Source organism: Tinamus guttatus, unplaced genomic scaffold (genome assembly GCF_059628265.1).
Source record: "Tinamus guttatus ecotype Peru unplaced genomic scaffold, ASM5962826v1 Tinamus_guttatus_pri_ptg000490l, whole genome shotgun sequence".
Lineage (NCBI taxonomy): Eukaryota > Metazoa > Chordata > Aves > Tinamiformes > Tinamidae > Tinamus > Tinamus guttatus.
The window spans coordinates 57,735-76,010 of record NW_028289024.1 but is presented as its reverse complement, the minus strand read 5'-3'; the positions used below and the strand labels follow the sequence as shown (position 1 = coordinate 76,010).

The 18,276-nt window shown below is 58.6% G+C and overlaps 1 protein-coding gene across 2 annotated transcripts; it reads left to right on the top strand.

Moving 5' to 3' along the window:
• The first annotated feature begins 2,340 nt into the window (after positions 1-2,340).
• KLHL18 (kelch like family member 18) lies at positions 2,341-16,593 on the top strand. 2 transcript variants are annotated; one of them, XM_088533275.1, is made up of 10 exons: positions 2,341-2,558; positions 8,222-8,352; positions 8,497-8,637; positions 10,488-10,686; positions 11,640-11,800; positions 12,160-12,296; positions 12,892-13,114; positions 14,894-14,998; positions 15,210-15,321; positions 16,207-16,593. In XM_088533275.1, the coding sequence occupies exons 1-10, from the start codon at positions 2,421-2,423 to the stop codon at positions 16,591-16,593; spliced, it is 1,734 nt and encodes a 577-aa protein (XP_088389401.1). In that variant the 5' UTR covers positions 2,341-2,420. The 2 variants fall into 2 exon arrangements, with proteins under 2 accessions (XP_088389401.1, XP_088389402.1); XM_088533276.1 differs by having other exon boundaries at positions 2,393-2,558; positions 12,877-13,114.
• Positions 16,594-18,276: the final 1,683 nt, after the last annotated feature.

Below are 18,276 nucleotides of genomic sequence, written 5' to 3'. Positions count from 1 at the left end.
GCGCTGATGAAAGTTAAGCAGCAGTTTCTTTTCTTTATTAAGAGCCACTGTGGTCAAACTGGCCTAGGCTGATTTTTTTTTCCCAGTATTGCTCTGCTTAGAAAACTGAGCATGTTAAAAAAAGGCCAGTTGTCTTATTCATGATAATTTCTTCTTTTATACCTGGCACTGTTTAACAATATTAGTTTCTTGTCCTATTAGCCTTGCAAAGCAAAAGAATTGCAGGAGCAGGAGATGGTTTCTTTTTTTCTCTGGTGTTTTCCAAGTGTGGAGGCTTCTGTGCTCACCAGTCCCTTGGGACCTGCTGTTTTGTACCATCAGGCCATCCAGAGTTGAGTTTTGAGCTTCTAATGCTTTGAGGAAGACATTTTATAACCAAGCCTAAAGATTCTTGTGTTTTTAGCAGCAGTTACAGGGCTGTGTATGCATCTCCCTATGACACAATTTGAGAAATGTGATTTTCTCACCATGATCTTTGATTTTCTCTCATTAAACCTCTGGTTTAATGACCTCTGATTAAATTCTTTGGAATATCTTGTGTTTTCTCTTGCCTGTGTCCTACATTGAGCTCTGCTCAATGGTTAGATCACAGCTACCAACAATGTCTAGTTTAGACTTGCATAGTTTCAGTTTCCTCCATCACCTTATCTGCCACGACTGCTCTAAAAAGAAAAGCAGAAATCTCACCAAGATTCCTTTTTATTTGAAAAAAGGGGGAGCATTTGAGTAGTCAACGATTGAGGGAGCTGCTGCGTGTGAGGAATTCGGAGGTGCTGCTTCCCCATCTCCATCCCAGCGATATGGGCACAATGTTCCCTATAAAAACCTGGAGAATCCGTGGGGACATCCAGCTCCTTACGATGGCACAGGAGCCATTGTAAGCCTTGCCCCTAAGTGGTTTGCCCAGAAATCACAGAAAGCTGGAAAAATATCTGCCAGCCCTCAGATTCATACCAAAACCACTGAATAAAGTGTCCAATTTAACCCTCATCAGATTCTTCACCAAAAACGTAAAGGGCAAAGCTCTCCAACTCATTAGCAGCACCCCAAGCCTCCAGCCACCCTCATTTTTAATCAGTTTTTGGAGTTTTTAGTGAGGTGCTATGAGGAAATCTGCGTGTTTAGCACTTAACTAACCAGAACCACCGCAGGCTGCCTCGGCACCAACACCATCCTCGCCGGGCTGGAGCGTAAGTGGTTAAAGGACCAGAGCAAGAGCTGCCATCCCCACGAGTCAGCATCCAGCACCTGGAACACATTGCAAAGAGTCCAAAAAATACAATTTCCATCATAATACACAGCAGGAAGAGACAAAAGGCCTCGTTTTTTGCACCCAGTAAAGCCACGTTTATTTCTGACCCTGAATTTATCCGTCACAGGAGGACAGAAGTTGGGCCAAAAGTCAGTGTAACCCGGGAGGTCGAACTGCTTTGGGGTGCCCTGAGGTGGTCCCCTGGAATCTGGGCTCCTGTGATGATTTTGGTGCCGGATCCACCCGGCAATAAGTCCCCAAGGCTCCGGCTGGCCCCAGCACAGGGCACCTGTGGTGCCACCTCTGTCCCGAGGGGAACAGCAGGGAGAAAAGAGCCCAAATGACCCAGGAGGGGTGCAAAGGGACGAGGCCATGTGGGAAGCGAAGGGGGCTGGAGAAAGAGGCACGTGGGAATGGGGGCACGGGAGGATGGGGGCAAAAGAAGTGGCAGGAGGGGCCATAGCAGGGCCAGGAGCAGCGGGTTGGGCCATGGCGGGGGACACCAGGCCTGGGGTGGGAGACAGGGACGTTGTGAGGAGGAGAGGCCTGGAGGGAAGGAAACAAAGAGGCTGTGGGGTGGGAAAGGGAGAGACGAGACCTGGAGTGACAACGTTGGAGAGGGGAAAGGGCCCTAAGGAGGGGACAAGGGAGGAGAGGGCTGGGAAGGGGGGAAGGAGGAGCTGGGGGTGTAAGGGGAGAAACAAGGACCCGAGGGGCAGCGACAGGGCCCGGGGCTGGGGGGGGACACGGGGCCGCACGGGAGGGCCCGGAGAGGACCAGAGGCCTCGGCGAGGGGACGAGAGGCCTTAAGAGAGGAGGGAGCGACGCAGCCGGGAGGAGAAGGAGGCTCGGGCAGTGCGAGGACCCCGGCCCCGCTCGTACCTGATCCGAACCGAACCAGAACGGAACGGAACGAATCGAACCGGAAAGAATCGGACCGGAAAGAACCGGACTGGAGCGGACCGAGGGGCCCGCGATGGCGGCGGCCCAGGGCCCGGCGTGGCCGGGGACGCGGTTGCCATGGCGCCCGCCGGAAGTGAAGGCGGGCGGAAGCGGGGCGGCCGCTTCCGCCCTTGCACTGGCGGGGCGGCTGCGGGCAGGGGGCCGCGCTACGGCGGCCGGGCGGGGACAGCGTGCGCGGGAGGCGAAGGCGGCGGCGGGGAGGAAGATGCTGGAGGCGGCGGCCGAGCTGGACCTGGACGCCGAGGACCTCGTGCACTTCTCGGTGGGCGACCTGCCGAGCCGCGGCTACGGCGTCATGGGCGAGATCCGGCGGCAGGGCAAGCTGTGCGACGTGACCCTCAAGGTGCGGCGCGACATGGCGGCGCGGGGACCCCGGCGGCGGGGAGGGGGCGGCCGAGGGGACGCGTTGGGGAGCGGGGAGCTGATGTTCCCCCCCACCCCCGCCGTTTTATTGGGGACAAAAAGGGGGTCTGAGGGCCTCTCCGAGCGCTTTTGGGCCCATTTGGGGTGGGAAAGGGGAGCTCAACCGCCCCCCCCAACCCCATTTGTTTAGGGGGGGTCTGAGGGCTTCTCTGACCCCATTTTTGGGAGCAGCTGAGGGCTCCCCGATACCCTTTTGGGGTGCAGGAAGGGGACAGCTGAGGATCCCCCCCCGAGGGTCCCCATTAACAAGCAGTAAAATGGAGCAGAGCCCCCCCCTTCCCGCAGCCCCTTGGGGGGCAGAGGGGGAGCTGGACCCCCCCCCCCCCCGCCATTTCGGGGTCCCCTCTGGGTCCCTCAATGGGGACGTCGGTGCCGGCAGCTCCCGGCCCGGTGTCCATGGGGCACCTTAGGGCACCGCGGAATTCCCGGGATTCGGTCGGCGCGTGGAGGCGCTTCCCAAGCGGCGCCTCCCGGAGCGGTGCCTGCGGATCCGAGTCCTGGAGCCCGGAGCGCGCCGTCGCTTCCCGGGCCGGCGTGTTTATTGGGAGCAGCTCGGCCTCTTGCTCTTCCTTATCATCCAGCCAAACCGGCCCTGAATTCCCTTCCCATCAAAGTGCCTTGTTTTAGTCTTATTTATTGCATTTTATTTGTATTTCTTCCACCACCGAGCGGGAAAACGTTCAAAACCCTGAGGGCTGAAGGGATCCCAGCGCAGGTCCCAATGTGTCCCCTGCCCGTGCGGGCTGCTCTGTGGGTGAAGACACCCCGTTGTCCCCGCGATTTTTCCCTTTTTGTTTGATATTTCGCTATTTAGAGTCCCTGGAGCAAAATCTCACCCGGAGAGCCCCGTGTGGGGCTTGTCGTCGCTGCAAAACTTTAACAACTATTTTAAAAAGTCGCTTTTCTTGAAATCTCAGCTTTCTTGCTCTGCTGCTGGGGTATTCCTTCACTATAACGTCAATGTTTCCTACTCGGTTGCTGCCTCTGCCTCCCGACGTCCCATTTCTCAGCGCTGGCCCGGAGCAGTTGAGTTAATGCTGCGTGTTGAAGGTGATCCAAGGCTTCCTTTGGAACGAGGTGTCTTCCCGAACTCTCCTCGGAGTCTTAATAATAAGACTCATTATTAACGGAGCTCCGGTGGCGTCTTGGAATCGGTCGGGCACCGTGGGCTGGCGTCAGACCCGCTTCTCCCTTGGCCTTGTTGTGTTTTCTGTGCTGCAAATCCTGCAAAACGTCGCGCTGTGCACGGAGCCTACGGAGCGGGGAGCCCTCCGAAGCGGCGGAGGGAAGAGCATCGGGATGCGCTTCCAGGCAACCCCGGAAAAGCGGGAAGTGGATCCTGCTGCACCACCGAGCAGGTTCACTGCGGTATTTTTAGGGGTGTTTTCAGGCTCCTGCATGAAGAAACAACCCCCCGGTCGCTGCTTTGGGCCAGCACTGGGAATTCGGTGCCGAGCGATGCTCCGGGTATCCGGCCTCTCCGCGGAAACGGGAGCCGGCGGATCCTCGGAGCACCCCGGGGTTACTCAGCGGCCTCTTCAGCGCTATCAGCGTTGGGGTCAAGGGCTGCGAATGATCCTGCCAGCCCGGAGCAGTGTTTGCTGTTCAAACTGACCCCGAATCGTTAGCGAGTGTCTGTTTTAATTACTGCCCTCGTAAAGCCGGGCGGGCATCGATCCAGCTGCCGCGGGGCAGGACGGGGTCTCCTTCCGGAGGATCCGCGTCGCTGCCGTTCCAAGGAAAACAAATTTCCCGGGGTTTTTAGCTGCTTGGATGGTTGTGTCAAGTGATTTGAGGCCCGGTGGCTATTTTAAGTTGTTGGCTATTAGCTTTGCAACCTGTTTTTGGCTGAAGTGCTGGTTTTAGGCTGAAATAAGTGAGGTTGTGGTTTCTGTCCACTGTTTCTTGTGCCTGTTTTTCCCCCAGGAGCTGGATCTGAAGCATCAGGACATCTCGGGGCACTCCCAACCGCTCGGTTTCGGAGGAGCTTTGGGAGGATGTTCTGCAATGGGAATCAGCTCCTGCCTGCACGTAAACCTTGCATTCGGTCCTTCCCGCTGCCAGCACCTTGCTGCTAAAAAGCAATTAGCTCTTAGCTAATTGGATTAGCCATGCTCTGCCCGAAAGTCTTGGGCCTTCATTGCTCCTCTCTCTGTGCCCGCCAGTGCCACCATAGAAACTCTCCCCGCTATTTTCCAGTGAACTTTGAATATTTTCACATGTTCTCAAGGCATTTTAGAGCCCTCAAATACTGCAAAAATGGAGAAACACCTTCAGTTCTTTGAAGGCTGGAGGTATTCAGGGAAATTAAGCCCTGATTTGGACATTTGCCTGCGTTTTAATTGCATAAAAGCAGCCGCTCGGTGCTTGGTTTTCCCAAACGGTGGTTTTTGCTCGTGAGGCTCCTGCTGGGAGGAAGGAGCTTTGGGCCCTGTTTTGTTTTCTGGAGTTTGCTGCTGAGTTTCGCTCCAAGGCCCAAACGCTCCCGGGGGACACGTTGAGCTGGGAAGCAGGAATATTCCGAGCTGTTTCCGTTGATAAAATCCGTCGGAGCCGACGTTTTTACGGCTGCTGCAGCAGAGCAGGAGCGGGTGCCAAGCTGGCGCCCACAGCAAATCCTGAATAAATCCGTGTCCAGGAGGAGGAGGTTTGTGCCGTCGGCAGCCCCTCGAGCGCCCGCTCAACGGCAGCTCCGCGCGCTGCTGCTGCTCCCTTGCTTTTGAGGAGCTCACATGCCACATTCCCGTGAGTAACCCTGTGACTAATGAGAAAAATCTCCTCAAAATTATTCAGCCCTGTAAGATGAGGCGTCTCCCAGCACGGAGAGGCGTTGAGCTGGACCGGACGGGCACGTGCTGCTCCTGTTGGCTTTTCTCCCTGCAAAGGCTCCGATCTAAGTGTGTTCTTCCCAAAATGCCTCTTCCCGAAGGAGAAGTGGGATCTCAGGCAGTTTATGCGGGTGTTCAGGGGTGTTTCTGAGCTCTTGAGCAAAACACTCTCTTTGTTAGGCCAGGGATGAGCTGTCAGAGCTGATCTCTTTGCACATGAGACCTTTTGGTTCAGGCTCTTGCTCAAATCGCGTCGTGCCCTGATGGAAAGACCTGCTGCCTGCCTCCAAGCTCATTCCCAGCCCTTGGCAAAATGCTTTCGGTTTGGAAAGGCAGCTCTGTGTGACGGTCATCAGCCGTCCTGGGTCCCGTGTCCCCTTTGAGCCAGGTGGTCGAGGGGACGTGGTGAGAATGGAGGAGAGGAGCCAAACCTTGTCCTGCAGCTTGAGTGCCCTTTGGTGCCGGCATATCCCGTGGAGGAGGAGCCCGTGCTTGTGGAAAACACTGCTCCTTGGAAGGAGGGGATGTGGGAATACAGTGGGAGAGCCAAGCATCTCCTGTGGATGCTCCTTCAGGAGAGCCCAAGAGACTTCCCGGCTCCGCAGCGCAACGACGTCGTGGAAAGAATGGATGTCTTTATTACACCCACGCCGCGTTTTCCGTGGAGAAAGCGGCATTGTGCCCCGGCACTTATTAACATTGCGCGGCCGTGGGAGGGTGCTGGAGAAGGAGCTGTTCAGGAATGAGCTCGGGAAGGCACAAAAAGAGCCTCCTGCGCCAGCCGAGGTCAGAAACGCCGCTTTGCCCGTGCTGGTCATGCTCGTGCTCCTGCCAAACCCTCTCCCGTGGGCAGAGGCCGGTGGCATTTCCTGGCACGAGGGTGGAAACCTCCTGCAGGCCACGCTCGTCCTGGAGCCTCTTCCCTTTGCCGACCTGATGGTATCTCCTGGGATGTTCCTCTTTCTGGGCGCCGTATACATGGAGTCTACAAATCTTCCTGATCCCGGGTAGCGATAGGAGCGTGCTGAGGTCCGGGGTAATTGAAAGGGGAAAGTCTTTGCTTGGAGAGCTCTCCGGAGCGCAGCTAAAACGGGCAGCCGGTTCCAGGCTCTGCTGCAAGGCCCCAACAAGAGGCTGTCCCTGCCACTTGCTCAGAAAGTGCAAAAAGAGGGTTTCATTCCAGCAGGCCAAGCCTCTTTTCTGCTTTTTCTTAGGCTCTGCCGATGCTTCTGCAGTTCCTGGGAAAGGCTGTGACAAATGGTTGGCAAACGGAAGCCCGTGGGGCTCAAGGGACACCAAGAAGAGCCCGAGTTCCCTGTCACTTTAGCATTAGACTTCCCTTGCACGGGGTAAAGGGTCCGTATTCGAGGGAAGGGGAAGGGCCGCACGGAGCAGGATTGCCCTGTTGTGCTCATCTCCAGGAGCGTTTTTGGCCTGTACAGGAAAACCAGGAGCCGTCGCTCGCCAGCAGCCCTGGGCTCGGTCGTTCCTCCAGACTTTGGCATTAAGGTTTTATGGCACGAACGCAGTGAGGGTTTCTAGGCCGGAGATCCCAGCTGATAAATCTCCTAGGGGCTCCGTGTCGTTCCCGGAGCCCTTGGGGTTTTGCTTTTGCATAAGGAATCGCAGGTTCCATCCTGCCCCCGCCAGGGAACAGCTCCCCTTTGGGCAGCTCTGCTCCCTCTCGGATGTTTTATCCCCCACGGATGTTTTATTATGTCAGGAAGGCCGGGCAGGCAGCTCCATCCGCAGGGCGGGAAGGCTCCGGGGAAGCTTGGAGGAGCCCGCGGAGCTGGCCGAGCAGGTCGGGCGCTCCTGAGCCTCTGGAATGCAGCGGAGCACAGGAGTGATCCCAGGCATCCCCCTTGCAGCTGAACCAACAGGAAGGGCCAAACCGGGATCTTCAGCGCGGGAAGCTCCTGGAAGCTGCCTGGATACCCACACGGCAGGACTGGCGCTGCAGGGCTCTGCTCCAACACCAGATTCCTCCTGGTTATCCCAGCGTTTTCCTCACAAGCAGCGTTTTGGGCTCCGCTTTACGCGAGGATGCGGAGAGCAGCGAAGCCCGGGCACCTTCGCACGCCGAACCCGGCGACCGGGAGAGACCGGGAACGACGACCAGGATGCAGTGAGGTGCCGTTGGCTTTCCGAGGTGCCGAGCTGCTGGAATTACGTTTCCTTCCCCTTTTTTCCCCCATCAAACAGCGTGTTTACGAGTGGTTTTAAGCATCTTCGGCCAAAGAGGCCAGCATGGAGTTTGTGGTCCCTTTCGAGCGGCTGTTGAAAGTCAGAGCATAAAACCCTGCTGGGAGAGGCACCACCAAAACGGGTGTCCTGGGAGCAGGCGGGTGACGTGGAAAAGGGGCAGCTGGACAGCGGGGCGGATGCAGGACCGTGGTTGAGTGTTTCCTGTGCGGAGCAAGCAGATCCAGGCTGGAAACTCGTGCACGTGGGGGAATGGGGAGTGAATTTGTGCCGACTCCTGCCTCGGTGATCCTGGCTTCTCCTTGTAGCGCTCTGGGGTGGCCCTGCCCGTCCGTGATGCTGTTTCATGTCTGCCAAGGGGAACCCTCTTACAAGGAGGCTGAAGGCCTGGATTCCAAAGCGTGAATGTCATTCCAAACACCCAGGCTGCTCTCGTATCCATGAGTGGGAATGACCCGACTTTCAGCCCTTGGTTCTGCTGGGCAGCGAATCCGGCCCGTGCAGGGAGCAATGGATGGTGCTCAGCTTCTCTCCTTGTGTCCCCTCCCAGGTGGGGGACCACAAATTCAGCGCCCACCGGATCGTGCTGGCGGCCTCCATCCCCTACTTCCATGCCATGTTCACCAACGACATGATGGAGTGCAAGCAGGACGAGATCGTCATGCAGGGCATGGATCCCAGGTAATTCCCAAGGGAAGTCCTCGATACAGCCTGCTCCAAAACCTCCCCTCTTAATATAAACCCTCCTGGGGAGGACTTTGCTGCTCGCGGTGTGTCCTGCCGATCGGATCAACGCGTTTCCTGCCCTTTTCCCTCCTCCTTTAGTGCCTTGGAGGCTCTGATCAACTTTGCCTACAACGGCCACCTGGCCATCGACCAGCAGAACGTGCAGTCCCTGCTGATGGGCGCGAGCTTCCTGCAGCTGCAGAACATCAAGGACGCGTGCTGCGCCTTCCTGCGCGAGAGGTGAGCGCCCGGGGCCACCAGCACCCACGGGACAACTTGATCCCTGCAACACGGGGCGCCTGGCACGTAGAGAGGGAGGAGAGGGGACGGAGGGGACCTGATCAACGTGTGCGAGTACCGAGGGGAGGATGCAGGGAGGACGGGGCCAGGCTCTGCTCGGTGCTGCCGCTGCCAGGACCAGGGGGAACGGCACAGGCTGAACCCCAGGCAGCTCCATGTCCGTGTGAGGAAGAACTTCCTTGGTGTGAGGGTGCCCGAGCCCTGGCACAGGCTGCCCAGAGAGGCTGTGGAGGCTCCTGCTCTGGAGATCTCCAACCCGCCTGGATGCGCCCGGGTGCCCCGTGCTCTGGGTGTCCCTGCTGGAGCCGGGGCTGCACTGGGGGGTCCCTGGAGGTTCCAGCCCCAGCCCTTCTGGGATTCTGGGATTCACATTTGGCTGCAGGACGGTTCCAGCAGCGGATCTGGAAGCGGAGGAGCTGGGTTATTCCTTGGAAACATTCCCCCCGTATCGGTAGATAGTGCCAGGGAAACCTGTGCAGTTATTTTCCACCCCTGCCAACGCACACACCTTATTTCTCTGCAGCTGTTCAGGGTAGTGCTGTGGTATTAAACATATCTCCTAAACAGCTGAAACATCGTGGCCATTTCTGCCGTTTTTTAAAACTCTCAATGCATTTGTCCTAAAATCCTGGATTGGGGAGCAGAAACACGTTTCCTCCAGGTTCAAGACGTTTCAGTGTATAGCCCTGTGTGCATCCAAAGCTTCTTTGGTTTACAATTAAGCCATGCAATACTACAGTGTATTCATTTTTCTTGCAAAATCCCATTTTTGGTACTGATCATAACGACAGACTGCAGAGAGATGAGTCCCCACTAGCTCTAGGTAGCTGTATCTATATCTAGGTTAAACAGGGTGGTTTATTTCTCAGATTTAGTGGCCATGGGTCTCCAAAATCTACCCGGAGCAGCTGGTTGTCCTAAGTTAAGTAACGAGCGAAATGCACAGCTATCATTTTGATTAATAACAAAGCAATCTGTGGGCTCTGACCATCCCGAAGAGCTGGAACGTGCACATTGAGATCCCATTTTTACATGGAAAACCCCGGGAATCCAAAGTGTTTCCCAAACTGGTGCCCTTCAATCTACTGTGTGCTGATGAGCGGAGCGGAGCCGCTTGGAAGCGGCAGCTCCTTGTGGTCGACGTCGCCTCCGGATCCTCGTGGCTCCGAGCGGCCTCGGAGCAGCGCAGGGAGCCGGGGGGCTGCACAGCCCCTCTGCCGGCCTCACCTCCGCTGCAAAGGCAGGTTTTGGGATACGGCCTCCCTCATCCCGGGAAACAGCTCCGGGAAGCCGCGATGCGGCTCTGGAGGGCTCCAAAAGCTGCAAGGCGAGGAACAGAGCGGGGGTTGTTGGTGTTTGGGCAGCGTGCTTGAATCCAGCTTTGTCTGGGGCTGGAAAACAAGGAGGTGCCACGTGTGGAGCCCTGGGATGAGAGATGTGGGAGGGATGGACATGCTTCGTGCAGAGCCTCACGTCCCCTCGCTGGAACGGCAGCCAAAAAGCAGAGGAAATCTCCCGTGGCGCTTCCCGGAGATTTCCAGCTGCGATTCCCATCCTTTCGGGTTTCCCACGCATCAGATCTCCACGTTCGTTGAGCTGGAATCTGCCATCTGATGCTCCAACAGAAACGTTGGGCTTGGAAGTGGGCCCAGCTGCTTTCCCTGCATCCCTCCACATCTCCCGCCCTTGGCACGTGCTTCCCGCGCGCTGCATCCCTGGCCCTGCTGCAATTCCCTGCTCCTGCTAAACTGCCCTGGGGTTTTTTTGCTCTTCTCTCCCCGTTCTTGCAGGCTGCACCCCAAGAACTGCCTGGGCGTGCGGCAGTTTGCCGAGACCATGATGTGCGCGGTGCTCTACGCCGCCGCCAACAGCTTCATCCAGCAGCACTTCGTGGAGGTGTCCATGTCCGAGGAGTTCCTGGCGCTGCCCTTCGAGGACGTCCTGGAGCTCGTTTCTCGGGACGAGCTCAACGTGAAGTCCGAGGAGCAGGTACCCGCGCGGGAGCGGGGTGGGAAACGACCCTGCTCCTGGGCTCGGGGTCGTGGCTTTTTGGTAGGAAATGTGCCCCTAAATTTGCCAGCAAGAGAGCTTGTTTAGACAGGGTTATTCCTGGAATAACCACGGAATGCCATGAATAATCAGGGAATAACCATGCATAAAGCGCTTAAGGAAGCTGGGAATATGGAAGTAAGTTTGGGGGTTGTTTTTGTTATGTTGTTGGTTTTTTGGAAGATCACAGCAGTCCTCCAAAGGGCCTCGGGAAGGGTGACGTGGGAGGCTCTGGCTCTCCCCACCATAAACAAGAGGCTTCATCATTTGCTTCCCATCTACGGTCCTGCTGAACATGCTCCGGCACCCCAAGTTGCAATGAAAGACCCCCCCAAAATGGGTGCACACACATGGGGTCCCACGAGGGCTGTCCCACGAGGTGGCAGCCACAACCACGGCCGAGTGGTGACTTGGGTGCCCTCGTCTGGACGTAAATGCAGTAGAACAGGAGGAGGAACAGGAGGAGAACCAGAGAGCGCAGGTGAAACCAGGCACCGGTCACCCCTCGTAATCTCTTATTCTGCTGTCCCATGGGGGGAAAGAAAAGCTTAAGTGCCCAAGGGGAGGATGCAGGGAGGACGGGGCCAGGCTCCGCTCGGTGCTGCCGCTGCCAGGACCAGGGGGAACAGCACAGGCTGAACCCCAGGCAGCTCCATGTCCGTGTGAGGAAGAACTTCCTTGGTGTGAGGGTGCCCGAGCCCTGGCACAGGCTGCCCAGAGAGGCTGTGGAGGCTCCTGCTCTGGAGATCTCCAACCCGCCTGGATGCGCCCGGGTGCCCCGTGCTCTGGGTGTCCCTGCTGGAGCCGGGGCTGCACTGGGGGGTCCCTGGAGGGCCCTGCCAGCCCCGGCCCTTCTGGGATGCTGTGAAAATGACCTGGCCTCCCTCCCGCAGGTGTTTGAGGCTGCGCTCGCCTGGATCCGCTACGACCGGGACCAGAGAGAGTCCTACTTGCCCGAGCTCCTGGCCAAAATCCGCCTGCCCCTCTGCCGGCCCCAGTTTCTCACTGACCGCGTGCAACAGGACGACCTTGTCCGCTGCTGCCACAAGTGCAGGTGAGGCCTTAGGAACCTCTGGGGGCTCTCGGCGCTGTCTGTGGATAGCGGGAATGTTTCCAACGATCCCGGATAGCGGGAATGCCGCCGGGGATCCCGGAGACCGGAGTTCTCTCTCCGTGGACGTCGCACCTCGCAGCAGCAGCCTCCCTGTTGATCACCTAACAGCAGGGCTAGGCTTCTGGCAAAAGCAGCTATTTCGGGAGGGAAATGGGCTCTTCCAGTAGAATCAGCCCTTTTGGGCAGGGAAAAGCCTATTGCCCAAACCTGCATCTGCTTCAGCATGGTCAAGGCCTCGTCCTGGCAAAGGCCACGCTCGACCGAGCTCTCTTCAAACATCCCTTTGCCTTTGATTCCAGGGATCTTGTTGACGAGGCGAAAGATTTCCACCTCATGCCGGAGCGGCGGCCGCACCTGCCGGCGTTCAAGACGCGGCCGCGGTGCTGCACGTCCATCGCGGGGCTCATCTACGCCGTGGGAGGCCTCAACTCGGCAGGTACCTTGCACCTCTGCTCCCTGCAGTGCGCAGAAATTCATAGGCTGAAGCGTTGGGACCGTCATCCTCCCCGCTCTGTAAAGTTTTGGGTAGTTTCCCCACTCTGTGCAGCCCTTTCTGGTTTCCGAAGGGACACTAAAATGCTCGAGGTGGCTGTGTCTGATCAATCCTCCTGCTCCTTCTGTGGTTATAACCGGCCCCTCTCGCACCATTCCGGGCTTTTAGGGACTTGCTGCACAGGGAATGGGCAGATTGGAAGCACTCTGTCCTCGTTTTGTGTCGCAGAGGGCAATTTTAATTAATTTTTTAGTGAACCATGAGCAGGTTCTCTCTGTCGGGGAGTAGAGCTGTGGCTGGGAAATGCCCCTAATCCGACTGTTGTGTAGGAGTGGGGAGGCTGGAGCGGGAAGCATGAGAGCAGCCTTTTCCCTTGAAACCAGCAGGTAAAGTCTGAGCATCCTTGTGCAGCCTGAGCAGCATCTCCCTCCCTCCATGCCCCTTCCCAGGGCGATTTTGCTAGAAGGGAATGCACGAAACAGCAGAGACCGACAAATCGGCCTCCCCCTTTTAACGTGAGCAGCAAATTTCTCCGCAGGCGACTCGCTGAACGTGGTGGAAGTGTTCGACCCCGTCGCCAACCGCTGGGAGCGGTGCCAGCCCATGGCGACGGCGCGGAGCCGCGTCGGCGTGGCCGTGCTCAACGGGCTCCTCTACGCCATCGGCGGCTACGACGGGCAGCTCCGCCTCAGCACCGTGGAGGTCTACGACCCCGAGAGCGACTCCTGGTCCCACGTGGAGAGCATGAACAGCAAGCGGAGGTGCGTGCGGCTCCCCGGCTCCTTTGGAGCGGGCCGGGGTGGGAAAACGTGGTGCTGGGGCGAGCTTGGAGGGTGCTGCATCCCAGGGGAGGGTTTCCTGGGTGGGAAAGGAGCAAAAAAGGCCAACAGCCCTCCCAGGATGAATACTTGGAATTACGTGGAAGGAAGGAGGCGCTTGCAGCAAACCCAGGCACTGCCATCAAGGGCTGCAAAATTTACCCAGGCATCAGTTTAGGAGGAAAAACATTAACATCTCCATACGTTTGGAAAAAAAAAAAGCAGCTCAGAAGTGACTGAGCGTGGGCTGCAAATGACAGAGATCACTTATTTCTGGTGGCACCGGGGAGGGAAGTCAAACCAAACAGCTGAAGAGATCTGCCAAGGTTTGTGCTGGAGTTCCCTAGGAAGCAGCAGGATCCCCATGTCCTGATGTAATGCCAGAGGGGAGATACAGCAGGAACGACGCAGGGGAGCTCCCTGTGTCGACAGAAGCTGAAATAACCCTCTTTTTCCCTTTCTGTGCGGTGCAGGCATCATTTTTTCTCAGCAGAAAGCAGAGACACTCACAGGTGGGGAGAAGAGGAGAGTGTTTTTGCAGTCTGCAGGAGAAGCCTGGAGTGAAGCTGGGGGCTCTGTGTGCCATGGCAGAAGTGCTGCAGCTGGGGACTAACCCAAGGAGCCGCTTTGTGCCCAGGGTTGCCTTTAGTTGTGCTTAAAACCCACCCGTGTGGTCGCTCCGTCCTCCCCGTCACCACATGGCGATTGCTGCCGCCTTCCAGCTAGACAGATTCCTGCTTCCCAGCATTTTTGCTGTGGTTTTCCCTGCCCTCTCGCCTGGTCGCTGTGAGCTGTTAAGTCGCTCGTGTTTCTGCAAGCTCTGCAGCACTTCTTTACCGTAATGATTTGTCTGTTTTGGGGCGTTTTGTTTGGTTTTGGGGTTTAAAATGTTGGTCGGATGGGAGGAACGTGCTGTGAGCACGTGTGTGAGATGCCAGGCACAGGGCTCGCAGTGACAGCGTCTCTGTGGCTTTGTGGCACCCAAATAAGTCCTGGGCATTTTGGTTCTTCACCAAAGCTTCCAACTCCGAGGCAGAGCCCATATAAAATCCTGGGATTGCTTCTAGCCAGGGAGGTCACCCACGTTTTTCATTTGCAGCAGAAAAGCTCCGTTTTCCATAGCAATGAGATCCCTTGGATGCTGGAGCTTTGCCACCATGAGAGACACTGGCTCCTCTCCCACAAGCAGGACAGGGTTAGATGCTCTTGTAACAGCAGTTATTCTCCTCGCTGCTTGGCTCTTGCAGCAGGGTTGGGTTTGTGTCATCGAGGACGTGCACCGGGCTCTCCAGACCTCCCTCTCAGGGTGCAATTCCAGCCTCTTGTTCCAAGCAGCCTGCCCAAATGCCTTGGGGGCCCAATATGGGATTTGCAGGGTGCAACAGGAGGACCAGAAACCTCAGCTGAACATGTGGCTGCTCCCACGGTGTCTCCTGGGCTGGGTAGTGGTGCCCACTGCAGGAATTTCCAGGTCATCCTCCAACAGCAGCCGGGAGGAAGCCCCCCTAGGAAGCCGGGGAGATGCTGGAATTCCTGGCTCCCCGTTCCTGTGCTTTCAGTTTGGTTTGATGGGGACAAAGGGGCGTTTTTGCCCCCTGAGCGGGACACGTTGTACCCAGAGAACCCCCTTGGGGTCCCGCTGGTTGTCCCCCACTCGCGTGTCCCCCGCTGGGACACGGCACTCGGGGGTGCCACCTCACGGGCCCGCACTCCTCGTTGCAGCGCCATGGGCACCGTGGTGCTGGACGGGCAGATCTACGTGTGCGGCGGCTACGACGGAAACTCGTCCCTCAACTCCGTGGAGGCCTATTCCCCGGAGACCAACAAGTAAGAGCCGCGAGCGCCGCGCGGGGAACGAGCTGGAAAAGCCCCTGGGTGCGCGGCAGCCCCTTCTAGCAACAGTTTTCCTCGCTGCACGCGGGTGGTTTCGCTGCAAGAGGCAGAATTACGGAGAGGGAGTCCTGGGAAACGGGATGTGTTTGGAGGGATCCGTGGGATCGCGGGAGCCCCGTCCTGACCTGCCCTCTCCCTCGGCAAGGTGGACGGCGGTGACGCCCATGAGCTCCAACCGCAGCGCCGCCGGCGTCACCGTCTTCGAGGGCCGCATCTACGTGTCCGGAGGGCACGACGGGCTGCAGATCTTCAACAGCGTGAGTGCCCACGCGGCTCCGCTTCCCTGAATCCCTGTGCCGGGACGGAGCGGGGCTGGGAAGGCTCCATGCCCTCTCCTTATGTGCCCAAACTCTCCCTTCCTTAACCATTTGCACCGCCAAGTGATATCTGCAGGACCTTCCCTCTTCCTAAGGGCAAAACCAGGCACCTGCTGAGAACTGGGCTCAAACTCTTGGGGTTTCCTGGGTGCCCTGCGCTCTCCTCTGCTTCCTTCGCCCGTTTGGAGGCAGTTGGGGAAGCTTGGAATGAGCTTCATGATGGGGGAACCTGGGCTGCTGCGCTCCGAGTTTCAGTTCTCTGCTCATCCCCTAAAGAAAGGTGCACTTAGAAAGTGTTTGGCCTCCAAACAGACCTGTTTGGAGAGCGCAGGAGGCAGTGGCCCAAGGGGACTTGTCATCGAGATGTGGCTCTGCTCGGTGCTGCCCGCTGCCAGGACCAGGGGGAACGGCACAGGCTGAACCCCAGGCAGCTCCATGTCCGTGTGAGGAAGAACTTCCTTGGTGTGAGGGTGCCCGAGCCCTGGCACAGGCTGCCCAGAGAGGCTGTGGAGGCTCCTGCTCTGGAGATCTCCAACCCGCCTGGATGCGCCCGGGTGCCCCGTGCTCTGGGTGTCCCTGCTGGAGCCGGGGCTGCACTGGGGGGTCCCTGGAGGTTCCAGCCTCAGCCCTTCTGGGATTCTGTGGGAACTGCAGGTTCCAGCCACAACCTGATGCCCCTGAGGCCAATTCTGGGCCAGGAACCTCCCAGTCTTTCTCATCCCGCGCTCGGAGCGGTGCCGGCCCCATCTCCCGCTTCGCGATCCGCAGGGAACAGCTCGGGGCACACGGGGGACCCTCCTTGACGCTGTCCCCTCTGTGCCGCAGGTGGAGTACTACAACCCCCCGACGGGCACGTGGCACGCGGTGCCCACCATGCTCAACAAGCGCTGCCGCCACGGCGCCGCCGCGCTGGCCGGGAGGATGTTCGTGTGCGGCGGCTACGACGGCTCCGGCTTCCTGAGCGCCGCCGAGGGCTACAGCTCGGCAGCCGGGCAGTGGTACCTGCTGGCGCCCATGAGCAGCCGCCGCAGCCGCGTCTCCCTCGTGGCCAACTGCGGCCGCCTCTACGCCGTGGGCGGCTACGACGGACAGTCCAACCTGAGCTCCGTGGAGATGTACGACCCCGAGCGCGAGCGCTGGACGTTCATGGCGCCCATGGTGTGCCACGAAGGGGGGGTCGGCGTGGGCTGCGTGCCGCTGCTCACGCTCTGACGGGGGACCGGGACGGGGAGGGGGACACGGGTTTGTCCCGGTCCGGGGGGTGGCCGCTGCCTTCGGAGCGACGATCCCGGCCCCGCAGGTACGTTTCCAGGTGCTCGCGTGTCATTCCCAAACAGTCAGAAACTCCGCGTTTCCCCACGGAAACGAGCCCTCCCCTTGGCTTTTGTCCCGGGCGGGCTCTGGAATGAGCAAAAAAACCCAAATCCGGGGCAATCGCGGGGACGGCGGGTGCCACCACGGACACAGCCGCCTCCTTCTCCCTCATTTAACTTTTCCCCGGCTCTGCCTTGGGCAAAATCTGCTCCTTGCCCCTTGTTTTAGCCGTGCCGGGTGGGATCCTGCCCGGTTTATGGAAACACAACAAGAACCGCCCGGCCCGGGCGCTGAGGCCGCGTCCTGCGGACGCGCGGGGGCTCTGGCCCTTGCACAACCCTCGGCAGCAGCAACGGGCCCGGGTGGGCGCGATGGGGCAACGCGATGGGGAAAACTCCTCCGCAAGAGCCGCGCGATGGAGAAACGAGGCCGGGGGCGAAACGGTTGCCCAGAGCCGCTCCTGGGTTTCCTCAGACCTTTGGGGAAAAGGGGAGCCGAAAGGCCACGAAGCAACAGCTCTAACGGCTTCACGTTGGGCAAGCGGGTCTAATTTGGCAGATGTCCCTCAAATTTGGCCAGAAAAGGCAGGATTTCCTCGCTCAAAGCTGCCGTGGGGATGAGGAGCAGCAGAGGCGCCTGTTTTCACGATGGCTTTGGAAAGGCGCTGCGGACGGCCTCACCGCGGTGCCAAAAATGTTGGTTTTTTCCCCATTTTGCTGCACGGGGCCTGGTTTCGGCCCCACGTTTCGCTGCTCGGTTGACGCAGCCGGGATTCGCGTGGGTTTCGGGGACGCTCATCCACGTCGGAGCCTGGAGCGTCGCTCCTGCATGGACACAAGTCGGGACACGGCCGGGGCTCCATCCCCAGCCCCTTTCCCCCCGCTCCATCCTCCTTCCCCGTGTCCGGAGGAGCAGCCGGATGGGGCCTGGAGCGGTGGCACCGGGAGCCCCTCGACACTAAACGTCCCCCTCGGCGGTGGCAAAGGGAGCGGGAACGTGGACGAATCTTCCCGTGTCTCGGATGGAGCCGGATCCCTGGGTGCCCCTGCGGCTCCCTCCATCCCAATCCCACCCTTCCCACCCGTCCCGGTCTCCACGGGGCTTTTTCCCTTTGGGTGTATATGTGGCTGTCTATATGTTCAGGTACTGTGTATATTTTAGGTATATATTATATATATGTATATGAGCGTATGTGGCTGTGTAACACGTGCGGCGTCGGTGACACCTCTCTGCTCCGTGCATACGGGTGGCACCGGAGCAGGCGGATGCGCCGGGGCTTCCCGCGCTCCCAAAACTCTGCGGAAAGAGAAAAATGAGGATGGTGGGATCAAAACGGAGCCGCTTTGGCCAGGACTTGGCAAAAACCAGCAGGATCCCGCGCCTCGGCGAAGGGGCAAGCGCCAGAGGGGCTTTTCCATGTCCCCACTCCAGGCAGCCTCTTGTTTAATCTATAAATTTGGGAGAACATCCCGAATCCCCAGCCGCGCGCGTGCACAAAGCGCAGGGGCCGAGCGCGGTTTCCCGGCGCTTTTCCCCCCGCCGCCGTTTCCTGGGCGGCTCCCGGGGGAAGGATGGGGCAAC

Coding starts and splice junctions, on each gene's coding strand:
- KLHL18 (XM_088533276.1), top strand. CDS start 2,421: ATGCTGGAGGCGGCGGCCGAGCTGGACCTGGACGCCGAGGACCTCGTG. Junction 2,559..8,221: donor TGTGCGACGTGACCCTCAAG/GTGCGGCGCGAC, acceptor GTCCCCTCCCAG/GTGGGGGACCACAAATTCAG. Junction 14,999..15,209: donor TATTCCCCGGAGACCAACAA/GTAAGAGCCGCG, acceptor TCCCTCGGCAAG/GTGGACGGCGGTGACGCCCA.